The 13172-nt window shown below is 31.9% G+C and overlaps 1 protein-coding gene across 5 annotated transcripts; it reads left to right on the top strand.

Moving 5' to 3' along the window:
• Positions 1-7725: 7725 nt before the first annotated feature.
• Positions 7726-11126, top strand: LOC120068372 (uncharacterized). Of its 5 annotated transcripts, none has more exons than XM_039020115.2 (9): positions 7726-8127; positions 8230-8360; positions 8646-8723; positions 8816-8860; positions 9011-9055; positions 9181-9232; positions 9416-9512; positions 9980-10072; positions 10260-10836. In XM_039020115.2, exons 1-8 carry the CDS (start codon positions 7794-7796, stop codon positions 10032-10034), a joined length of 837 nt encoding a protein of 278 aa, XP_038876043.1. In that variant the 5' UTR covers positions 7726-7793; the 3' UTR covers positions 10035-10072; positions 10260-10836. The 5 variants fall into 5 exon arrangements, 4 of the variants coding, with proteins under 4 accessions (XP_038876043.1, XP_038876046.1, XP_038876045.1 ...); XM_039020118.2 differs by having other exon boundaries at positions 10016-10072; positions 10260-10598; XR_005479182.2 differs by lacking the exon at positions 9980-10072 and adding an exon at positions 10840-11126 and having other exon boundaries at positions 7727-8127; positions 10260-10479.
• Positions 11127-13172: the final 2046 nt, after the last annotated feature.

Genomic DNA, 13172 nt, shown 5'->3' with positions numbered 1-13172 from the left:
GGGATAAGCTTTATATCCTTGAAAGTGAAACTCTTTTGGTATTAAGGCTTTGTTAGCATGAAAAGAGTTGGAAGGAAGCAATTGGATGCAATTGCCTTAAAGCATCTACAATTCTTATCCAGACCGTCATGAAAGAACCGACAAGAAAGGACAATCAAAGAGTCCCATTTGAAATAATCTTCCTTTTCTTATGGTGTTGTATGCCTATTCACATAAAAATCAATCTTAGAATCAAATCCAGTTGAGGTCCTTGAGATGTAGTAACAACTCTAGAGAAGCTTGTTTTCTATTTTTTATCATTTTTTATAACTTGTTTCATGGGTCTCATCAAAGTTTAGAATAGGAAAACCATACATATATGGAAAAAGGTAATTCATAAAATTAAATAGAAGAATAAGATAACAAATCCCATAATGAATCTTATTTACAACGACTTATACATTTTAATTCAATTGATATAATATGATAACTTATTTTAGTATTGCGAGGTTTTCTTTGAATAACACATTTAATTACTCATTTTTCTTAGAATTGTTTTTGAATGATAACCTACCATCATTTTTGTTTGGAATCATGTATCTAAGTTGACAATATTTTTTGTGTGGCATCTAAGCATTTTGGTGGGAGACTATCACTTATGGATATACACTTTTGTACAATATTATAGAGTTAAAGATTTTGGTTGCTTTTGTGAACTTCCAAATATGAAATTTTCTTAATTAATGATATGAATTTTTAGTCTAACCTCGCGTACTTTGTGCATGTTAAACAGTATTTGTACATCTCAAAATGACCAGATGAGTGGAGAATAACATAACTTAAAAATGTAACACATTTTTTAAAATTGATAGTGCACAACGTCATCGCGTCGCGGAGCAGCCGACGTCCCTCCCTAAAGGTCTCTTTCAAGGTGAAAGATTTGGAATCGCCACTAAGTATTTTAAGGTGTGATTGGTCATCCATAAAAAAAAAATTAAATGAAAATTGTATACTTTTCCAAAGATAGGTTTGGGGGTCATTGAGTATAGAGAAGATATTAGCACCCTTTAAAAAGACGTTTTATTCACAGGTAGAGATGTTCCCTTGCAATCAACTTAAGTACCTCAGTTTTGATAGAATTATTAACTTAGCCAATTATGTTTAAGACATAAAAATTGGTAAGTTTAAATAAAAGGAAATGTCTCACCTTTACCATAACTTTAAAGATAAAGTATAATAGAATTTTCTGAGCAACAATGTATGTCAATTTATATTTGGATTCTCTTATGAAATATTTCCCTCTGAAGCAATATCAACTCTATAGTTAATTTGGATTTTACTCAAAAATTCAACACAACAAAAAAAAAGGGTTAAATTTTGAAGCAAATTTTATGTCAAGTCCAAATTAAGAAATACTTAATAAAACATATTCTCTAGCAGAGTTAAAATTCATTTCGTCAATCTAAACTATAATCTATTGAAGATTTGTGTTTCATATTTTTAAAATTCAAGAAAATTTAAATACTATTAAGAACTCTCAATTTTAAATTGAAGATTGAATAATGCTATATTTAGTAATACCAAATCAAAAAGTTAAATTTGAAAGCAAGGTTAGCAAACTAGAAAATGTTTAAATGCAAGATAATTTCTAAATTTAAATCTTATACTTAGAAATTTCCAATTGAATCTTGTTTAAGATTATTTAACATCAAATTGTCTCAAAATTAATTTATGAAATCCTAAAATGCAACCAAACGAATTAAAGACCTTTAAAACAACTAAAAAAAATAAAGTATAAATAAAATAAGAGAAATCCATGGAACATTTTGAAATAGTTAAGAGGTAAATATAATAAAAATAACAATAAATATAAAAGAAGAAGGATAAAAAGTGATAATGAAAAGGGAAAAATAAAATTGAAAAAGAAAAAGTGGAAAACAATAACGGTAATAGTAAAAACTAAATAAATTTTTTAGAAATAAAAAATAAATTGGGGTCCACCACTTATTAAACAAAAAAATATAGAATTAAAATGGGCCCGTTGTATTTATTAAAAACATAAATTAATTAATACAAAATAAAAGTGGGGTGCATTTTCATCTTTGCCAATCTCCTTCTCTTCTCCTTTCTCTTTCTTTCTTCCACGATTTTTTTCTTCTATTCTCTTCTTCTTCAACATCTTCCTTCTTCAATGGGTTCCTCTCCCTCCCATCTTCTCTTATTTTTTCACCTTAAATGTCAATGGAGCTTTGTTGGAATCGTGCACAATTGTCGAAACTCACTCTGTTTGTGGGTCTGTCGATTTTTTTTATTACCACTCTACTCTCTACTCTTCCAATGACCAAAACCCTAAATTTTTCTTAATCATTCTTACTCAAACTTTCTTTCTTTGGTTTCCTTCCCCTCATCTCTACTGTGTGTGTTCAATTTATAGGGGAACTCTACTCTTGAAGTTGAACTTTTCATGGAGATTCAAAATGTGAAATGAGAGAAAAGAGGAAGAGAAGAACGTTGGGGAGGAAGAGTGAATAAGAATAAGAATAATTAAATACTAACTTAATAAATAAGAACATACTAAATCAAAGGTACCTAACAACAATAATAAGTACAAATTAACAAAAAAACATTGGGATAGGAAATAAAAAAGATAATGATAACAATAATAATAGTAATAATAATGATGATAATAATGGATATAATAATGATAATAATAATCATAATTGACATGCTGGACCGAATACGGTGTCCATACACTACAGGAATTCTGACTTCTCCCGATGTCATATTTCGTCGGGAAAGTGTGGAAAATTCATCGGGAGAGGATCTCCCGACGAATTTTTGAACACCGTCGAGATTAAGGGGGAACTCCCGACGCACAACAATGCGTCGGGAGTTCCTGAAACTCCCAACGCCTAGTATATGACGTCGGCAGTTCCAAGAACTCCCGACGAGCTACAATTCGTTGGGAGTTCCCCCCTAACTGCCGATGCCATGTAAGTGTCGGGAGTTCTCCCAAAACTCTCGACGCTAACGTCGGGAGTTCCCTTAACTCTCGACGCCACATAGGCGTCCGGAGTTCCACCATAACTCCCGACGCCGTTTTAGAGTGCATCGGGAGATCCTATATGCGTGAGGAGTATTAAAATTTAATATATTGTTTGTATTTTTTAAAAATTTGATCTGAAATTCTATGAAACATATTATACCAAATAAAGATTCACATAAACAAAAATGAAATCCATTTCATAACAAGTAAAAAATTACAATATCCAAACGAAGTCGATACTAGAAATTACAATATCCAAACGAAGTCAATAAACATTCATATCAGAAATATATAAAAGAAGTAAAATGAAAACAACATCTAGAACACTTCTCTAACACATCATCTTCAACAATTGTCCCAGCTCATCTCCGAACAGCATTCTATAATAAAACAAAAACATTGAAATGTTATATCAATAAACAATTCAAATTCACGTTCAAACTCCAATACGGGTGGTAATGAACATCCAAACGAGTAAACAATGATGACCAACACACATAAAACTCAAATTTGTCCCCAAAATAGTTTGAGGAATGAATATATGAAACTGGGTGTAACTTAGACTGCAGCAACTATTGCTCTTTGCATTAATAATTTACGTTTAAAAGGAAAATAGAGAGGATCATCCCAATAAAACAATACTACTTTCTCCATATTTTGCTTCTAATCACAACAACGAAGACAATAAATGAAAAAGTTGTTTCTTCTTTCTTTGACAACAAACAGAGTTTTTTAGATACCAAATAAACCAAATGGAGAGAATAAGAGTAAAAACAAGTGAGAAAAAAAAAACAATTAAAACAATATGTGATGCCAAGAAAAATTTAAAAAGCTAATCAAATTGCATTGACAAGAAAACATGGTCATCCTTACAAAAATCTCATAAAACAATATGTAATTTTAATTTTAGTTGTATGTGTGTAGTATGTGGCATCATTATCAACCAAATCAGAGCAAGAGGCAAGGAGAGAGAGAGAGAAAATGAATGTGGCTGAAATAAGGGGCAGATGAAGTCTAAACTTTAAAGAATAGTATAGGAGAGAGTAAAAGGCAAAGAGAGAGCAAGAGGCAGGGAGAGAGCGAGATTCATGGAGAGAGCGAGATTCAGGGAGAGAGCGAGTGGCAGGGAGAAAGTGAGATTCACTGTGATTAGGCTTTTGAAAATCAAGGCATGGTGGGATACTTATCTAATTTGTATGAGAGTGTTGAAGCTTTAAATGACACATATTTACAACCAAATTAGGGTGTGAAGCTGCTGATGGCATCTTTGCAATCCAAGACTGTTCTTACAGATGTTTAAACTTTAAAGAATAGTATAGGAGAGAGCGAGCGAGAGGTAGGGAGAGAGCGAGATTCAGGAAGAGAGCGAGATGCATGGAGAGAGTGAGATTCAGGGACTGTGATTGGGCTTTTGAAACATCAAGGCATGGTGGGATGCTTATATAATTTGTATGAGAGTGTTGAAGCTTTAAATGACACATATTTACAACCAAATCAGGGTGTGAAGCTGCTGATGGCATCTTTGCAATCCAAGACTGTTCTTATAGATGTCTAAACTTTAAAGAATAGTATAGGAGAGAGCGAGAGAGAGGTAGAGAGAGAGCGAGATTCAGGGACTGTGATTGGGCTTTTGAAACATCAAGGCATGGTGGGATGCTTATATAATTTGTATGAGAGTGTTGAAGCTTTAAATGACACATATTTACAACCAAATCAGGGTGTGAAGCTGCTGATGGCATCTTTGCAATCCAAGACTGTTCTTATAGATGTCTAAACTTTAAAGAATAGTATAGGAGAGAGCGAGAGAGAGGTAGAGAGAGAGCGAGATTCAGGGACTGTGATTGGGCTTTTGAAACATCAAGGCATGGTGGGATGCTTATATAATTTGTATGAGAGTGTTGAAGCTTTAAATGACACATATTTACAACCAATCGGGGTGTGAAGCTACTGATGGTATCTTTGCAATCCAAGACTGTTCTTACAAATGTCTAAATTTTAAAGAATAGTATAGGAGAGAGCGAGCGAGAGGCAAGGAGAGAGCGAGATTCAGGAACTGTGATTGGGCTTTTGAAACATCAAGGCATGGTGGGATGCTTATATAATTTTTATAAGAGTGTTGAAGCTTTAAATGACACGTATTTACAACCAATCAAGGTGTGAAGCTACTGATGGCATCTTTGCAATCCAAAACTATTCTTACAGATGTCTAAACTTTAAAGAAAAGTGTAGGAGAGAGCGAGCGAGAGGCAGGGAAAGAGCGAGATTCAGGGACTGTGATTGGGCTTTTGAACATCAAGGCATGGTGGGATGCTTATATAATTTGTATGAGAGTGTTGAAGCTTTAAATGACACATACTTACAACCAAATCAGGGTGTGAAGCTGCTGATGGCATCTTTGCAATCAAGACTGTTCTTACAGATGTCTAAACTTTAAAGAATAGTATAGAAGAGAGCGAGCGAGAGGTAGGGAGAGAGCGAGATTCAAGGAGAGAGCGAGATGCATGGAGAGAGCGAGATTCAGGGACTGTGGTTGGGCTTTTGAAACATCAAGGCATGGTGGGATGCTTATATAATTTGTATGAGAGTGTTGAAGCTTTAAATGACACATATTTACAACCAAATCAAGGTGTGAAGCTGCTGATGGCATCTTTGCAATCCAAGACTATTCTTAAAGATGTCTAAACTTTAAAGAATAGTATAGGAGAGAGCGAGCGAGATTCAGGGACTGTGATAGGCTTTTGAAATATCAAGGCATGGTGGGATGCTTAATTTGTATGAGAGTGTTGAAGCTTTAAATGACATAACTAAAGACATAACTAAACTTTGCTACCATAACTGCATAAAGCTGCTTAAGACATAACTAAACTTTGCTACCATAACTGCAGGATAGCAACATATTAGACAAGTAAATAATGTAGTAATCATACCTAATTTGATGGGTCTCCTCTATGTGATCGTACCATGTCTTCAATCATCTTTTTCATTTCTTCCATTTGTCTTACATGATCCTCTTGCACTCTTTTCTGAACATCTTCAAGTTCCTTAATCCTCGACTGAGACTGTTAGAAATCGACTCTCAATTTTCGCTTGGCTTCATAAAAGGAAGTAGGTATAGAGGTGCCAGCTGGAAACGCTGCTTTTAACAATTCCAGCAACATGTCAAACGATTTGTTACTCCAGCGTTTAGAACTTTGATATGCATCAACTTCACTAAAAAGTTTAAGGACGAAAATTGCAAACACCCCAGGGTATAATTCATTACGTGCTTCGGTCATTAAATCCTCGAATAAGTTTGTGGTATCTCTTTCTTGACCATTAAAGGAAATTTCATTATTCTCAATCCTTCCTTCATTTGCATTTTCGTTTTCAATTGGAACTTGTAAATCGTTTATAAGATTCAACATCTCATTTTCTTCGACAGCATTACTCTCTATACTATCTACTTTAACATCCTATATTGAATAACTTGTATGACTTCTAGATAAGTTTGAATCAATATTTGCAATAGATTTGTTGTTATTTTTAAAAGAAAAAACTGAAAAACAAAATTTTATTGTAATTTTTGGCAAGGATTGAAAAATTGATGGTAAAAAAAAGTTATTATGTGAAATTTCTCTAAAAAATAAAACATTGGAAGAAATTCAATAAATTTCAATTCTTACAATTTTCTGTCAGTTTTTTTTTCCAACTCAAAATTAATAATAGTAAAAAAAAAAAAAAAAAAAAAAAAAAACTCCTTACAAGATTTCCTGAAAATTTCAATTATTACAAAAAATTCATGGGAGTTTTTCTCTAACTCAAAACTATAAATGGTAAATAAAATAATTAAAAACAAATTGGAAAAAATTTAAACTATTCCCTTACAGAAAATTCGTGTGAGTTTGATTGAAATTGAAACTGGTTAGAAGTTTATGTAATTGAAATTGGTTAACTTAAATTAACTAAATTTAAATTTTAAAAAATGGAATTGGTTTAAGTACAAAAACAAAAACAAAAACCCCTCAACTTACTAAGATTATAAAGAAAATTTAATTTAACTTAAAAATTTAAGATTAAAGAAATTGAGTTGACAATCAATATTCTTTAAAACTTTTCTAAAGAAAGTTGACTTTCTCGTAAAATTGACTTCTTCGTAAAGTTGATTTTGACATTGACTTTATTTACTTTTAATTTTTTTTTAGTTTTAAGAAAACTTCAAGGCATATTGTTTGCCAACCAAATTTCTTTAAACTTAAACTTAAGTTACTCAGAATTTCCATGGTAAGTTTACCGGAGTTAAGTTAATTTATTTATTTATACCCAATTCCAACCCAACTTTTTTCCTATAAGTTTAGATTAGTTTAATTTTTCGTAGAAATAAGAATTTATTGAATTTTCCCTAATTTTAAATTTTAAAGAAAATTTTATGTAAAACCTTTTTTGTACTATAAATTTTCAATCCTTATAAGAAATCCCAACTAAATTTCGTTTTCCATTTTTTTTTCTAAAATAGCAACAAATCTAAAATTTGCTAAAAACATTGAAAAACAAAAGGTGAAAAATGAAATTTTGGTTTGAAAAGTTATATTTAAAAAATTATAAAATAAAAAAAAAAAAAAAAAAAAAAAAAAAAAAAAAAAACTAAAATTGAAAGAAGGACAAAATAGTATTTTCACTCACTCTTTCCTTATAATCGAAGAAAGTAATAACAAGTAGGTTTCAACAATATTAAAAAAATAACTAACCAAAATTTACGCTATTGCTTTGAGTTTCTGATCCTCCCGGGGAAATGACTGATCGATTCGCTCTCCGATTCGCTCATTCTTCTCCCTTTCTAGGGCATTCCGCTTCGTATCGCATCCCAATCCGCTCTACGTTTACGTTTCAGTTTCAGTTTCAGCTTCCGTTCCCTTTCTCTTTCTCTATTGCGCACTCTCCTATTTGCTCCGGCTCCGGTCTGCTTCCTCCAAGTAACCTCCGGCGAATATCTCCGATCAACGCGTCGCCGAATTCTCTGATGAATGAAGTAGGACCGATGGAACTGAGAGATGAGTCCGATTTTGAAGCCATCTTCTCCGACAGTGATTATATTTCCGTGTGTGGCTTTGGTTCTCTCCTCTCTGGTGTGTACGATTGAAGTAATAAACCGACCGTTTCGTAATCTTGATGGTTGATTTTGTGGCGTTAGAGGTTTGTGTGTTTGATTTCTCTCTCTGCCGATGCAGAGAGGAGTGCGCGAAGTACCTTTCCTGATCTGATCAACTTTAGAGTGGCGAGATTGAACGGCTTCAGACGCCTTTTCGGAAATGTAGCTCCTGTATTCTTTGAGCGCGGCATTGCTAAACCCGAAACCAAGGTTTTCCTATTCTTTGGAACTCTGTCTACTGTTTTATTTGTAGTATATCTGATTGGATACAGAGAAATTTTGTGAAAAGAGATGTGAGATACATGTATGATACTATGATTAATGGTTCCTCTTCTTCCTCTTCCATTTTCTTTCGATTTTTAAGTTTGATCTCTTCTAACTAAGCTTCCTCTTCTTCCTCTTCCCTTTTTCTTTCGATCTTTAAGTTTAATTTCTCTTCTAACCGAAGGAATTTGGCTATAATGTTTAACGACGTGCTATTCATCTGAATATCAGGAGATTTCCAGCTTGTGTGCGGAGCCTTGCGAAGGAGAAAATATCATCATTACGGTTTTCGAGATTAAGAAGTCTGAGGTAACACTATCAGAACTTCAGGTAGAATAATTGATCCTTGATGTGAAGAGGAATAATTTTTTAATCTCGTGTATGCTGCTTAACGTTGTCAGGTTCCAGCGTTTATACAGAGAGAGATTGAGTTTCGATTTCTAGCTGTAAGTGTCTGGTTCCTGTCCATTATATTCTCCGATGAACTCTTTATGACCAATAATTTCTGATGATACTATTTGATATGTATGTATTTGATGTAGGTTCTTCCTGAAACATTAGATGGGTACTATTTGATATTTATGTATTTGATGTAGGTTCTTCCTGAAACATTAGATGGAAAGCTATATGATAAACCAGCGGTATGTGACTTCTGATGATTGTGTAGTCAGTCGCATACTAATTCGCTCTTAGATTACTGTTAATTACACGATAACACCGCATGCATTTTAAAGTGATCGATTGATGTTTCAAAGTTACATTGCAGGTGCTTTGTTCTCGATCCACAGATGAGGAGTTTTTCCAAGTGAGATGCAAAGGTACTCTTACAAACTTTCTTGCTAAGTTAAACCAAAATATTCAGGAATGATTATGGAATTCAGAGTAGAAAAGCCTAAATTGAGACCAAAAGAAATGGGTAAGAAAAGCCTAAATTGAGACCAAAAGAAATGGGTACTTCAAAGAATTCCGGCTAAATGCGAGCTTATTTCTGCTAATATCAGGGGATAAGGACATTTTTTTCCATCATTATGGTCGTCATAATATTGATAAGATCTGGAGAGATGATATCTTACCTTGCCGCATCTATCTTCGACACTGGTAAGTAATTTGCAGTGTTCTGTGTTCCCAAGCAAACATTTTCCTATAATAGCAACATGATTCAGCATGAAACTTAGAAATAAGGCTATGTTTAATTTGGTTCAAGGTCCATTTCTATACTTCATATATACAAAAGTTGGGACCATCATCACATGCTTCTGTTGGTTATGATATTGTTAATGTACAAAATTTGTTTGGTTTAGCAGGTAGATTCTACTCTAGATATATCGGAAATGCTATGCTATTGATATTAATCGTCTGTTATCATTAAACGTACAAAAAGCAAAGAAGAAAATACATCCCATTGTATTCTATGCCCATTAGATTTTAAACCTTTAAAAGAATATCTATGTATTTATATATGCCAGAATAGTGAAAGTAGAAATTCTAGGTCTATATATCAAAGCATGAAACGTTCATTTTTTAGTTAATCTTTCTTGTTGTTAGTGATGGCCTACTCTCCATAGGTGGCTAATAAGTGATAGACGCTGTCTAATGTGTAGCTTGTTGGAAATAAATTAGACAAGTGCGGTTCTCTTTCCATGTAGGAAAAAGGATCGGTAAGTTTTTTCTTTTGCTAAATTTGTAGTGTATGAAGTTTTCTTTTCTTAATTGGTTTCTGTTTTACTTTGGTGTTTGATAGTTTTGCTTCTAATTGAAAAATTGAGACATCACTGTAAGTTGTTTGTCAACACTACATAATTTGTTCATATGAACTACTTAGCCTAAATTGATGTTTTTCTCTAGTGTTTTAGCTGCAAAAAACCTGGGTGATGCAGCTTATAACAACTTTCTGGATCACACTTTCCTTGGAGATCGAAGTACAACCATCCGTGAATATTTGGCCGCTAATGGTTCAGGCATTATGGAAGAGGAGCCTCCCGAATCCCTCAAGTTTCGATATGGCGGTTGATATTGGAGAACAGAGTAATTGCAATGACTAATAGATCCTTGGAAGCCTTACGAGGTACCATTATTATATTGTTTTTGGGGAAAAATTATCTTTTTAGTATCCAAGTTTTAAAGAATATGTATGTTGGATCTCTAAGTTTTAAAAATTCATTTGGTCCGTGAGTTTTCAAAACATATCTTTTTAGTTCCTAAATGAATTGAATGCCTTTCTTAAAAATTTGGGGATGGAAATGATACCTTTTGAAAACCCAAGGTTCAAACGCACTTATTTTACCAAACTTGGAAAATAAAAATTTAATTTTCCCTTCTTAAGTTGTACTCTAAGCAATAAAGTTGTAGAGTAAGAACTTTAAATGAATCCAAACCATCCATGCATGAACTTTGATATTGAGCTAAATAATTTTATTCTCTATAGTCTGAGTCAGGAACCTTGAGGCATCCAGGAACAGTTCTACTTTTATTTTTGTCAAGGACATTTGTTTCGGGTGTGGGTGTACGTAAAATTGAACCCCCATTAATATAAAAGTGGGCTATAATATCAGTTGAAAACCAACATTATAAGGATACAATGTCGATTGAGAACCGACATTGTAGATCGTTTTATTAAAGGTCTTCAATGTCAGTTATCTTTAATATCAGTTGAAAACCGACATTATAAATGACCAATATTCCAATGCCAATTATCTTCAATGTTGAATATTATCTTGAATGTCAGTTTTTTACCTATTTTTTGTTAGTAATTGTTTTATGAAAGATGTTCCATCTCACTTTAGAATGTACATCTTTTAACGCACATGTTTTAGAATATCCAATCCATTTTTAACGTTGGTTAGAGAATTAAAAAATGACACTAAATGTCAATTATTGCATTTTATTAAAAAGAATATTTTTAAAAAAATTGTTTACTGTAATGCATGTTTACTATAATGCATGTTTGTTGTTCTGAATGATAAATCAACAATATTTTTCTTCCACCTATAAATGCATAAAATCCAACTTAATATAATAATAGATATAACAATACACTCTACTATAAAACTAAATACAAAATTACCTAAACTATAAAAACAACACAGTTCCATGAACTATAATTAAAAACATCTTATCAAACACTTTTATATCACATATGGAACCATGCCCCTCCAAAAACTAAAATAAAAAATACCAAACACTTTTATAATATTGATAATTATTTGTCCTTCCACAAACAACAATTAGTACTTTCATTCAAAAAAATTCTAAAAAAAAAAACAACAATTAGTACTTTCACCAAATAGTATAAACAAAGAAATCATACACAAATCTTTGAATAAAACTTATCTGTTCCATTAAAAGATTTTGTGCATTAGCAATAACAAAGATTTTTGTAAAACTATAATCAAGTACACATCATCCAATACTTCTATATCATATATGGATCATCTGTTCCTCCAAAAACTATAATACAAATAGTATTTTGTTCCTCCACAAACAACCATTAGTACTTCCATTCTATAAGTATTTATCGAATATCCATAAACAAATAAATCAAACAAAATTCTTTTAACAAAACTTACCTATTTTACTTAAAACTTGTCAAATACATCACTCATAACTTTTATATCACTTATGGGACCACTCGCTCCAAAAGTTGCAATCAAGAATGCCAAACACTTCTATAGTATATGGACAATCACTTGTCATTTACAAACTATCATCAATATCAAAATTATTTTTCAGCATATTTATAAACTAGTATTTATATTTTATTAATAAAAAAATAAAGATCAGAAGTTAAATCTTACATAAATCATCCAACAAAACTTGTCTATTTTGTTCGAATCTTATCAATATTTTCTTGCTTACAATCACTTTTTGTATCGAACTACAAATAGAGAGAAAGATAAACACAACACAAGTTTAGATCATTTATTAAATTGTAGCATGTTAAAAATAAATAATTTATGTATGGGGCTATTCATGGGAGTATTAGAAGTATGCACTATTTTGCGCATATACTTTTGGACATAGTAGTTGCACCCTATAGAATCCAATTGACGGAGGCATTGGATGTAAAGAAATTAAAAACAAAGTATTCTTACGTTTCAATGAAAATAATGTGTTAAAGTATCAATGCAAATTTACCTTTACAAATTTCCAAAGTGGATTAGACCAATAGTGTTGGAGATTGTGTTTAGCGTGCTAGGTTTTAAATCATTTAAATAGTTTGAGACATTAGAATAACATAAATACTTGAATTAACAACTAAGAAAATTCAATATATAACTCCATAAAAGTCTTCTTGAACCGTGCTTCAAAGAGGGTCTTTATAAACACAGTTTTTCCAAAGATTGATTACAATCCGTATTTAATATAACTATAATAAGCAACATTCTAATATTAGTTTGCATTGAATACAAATTAAAAATAAATAAACACTTGTGATTTACTTAGTTAGTGTTATATGGAATGAGAATTAATTGTTCCAAATTAGCCGTTTCTAATTGGATATCTTACATGTGATAAATTTTTGTTTGGTCAATTATTAAAAAATTTTGGTTATCTTATGGTCACATTCATCTCAAAGATATCGAAATAAAACAAAATTTGTTGTTAAAACATGAAACAAAATATGCATAGAAATTGTGAATTAAGATGTGTAATAGATGTTATATATTTATGCGATGTATGTGAGTATACATATGCAACATTGCATCAAGTCATTTACGTCTTAAATAAATAAATTTATCATTTCTAAATATGTGCTCA

Source organism: Benincasa hispida, chromosome 12, assembly GCF_027475165.1.
Source record: "Benincasa hispida cultivar pf3 chromosome 12, pf3_genome.v1.1, whole genome shotgun sequence".
NCBI classification, from domain to species: Eukaryota; Viridiplantae; Streptophyta; class Magnoliopsida; order Cucurbitales; family Cucurbitaceae; genus Benincasa; species Benincasa hispida.
The sequence above is the reverse complement of the archived record's forward strand: the minus strand, read 5'-3'. Positions and strand labels throughout refer to the sequence as shown.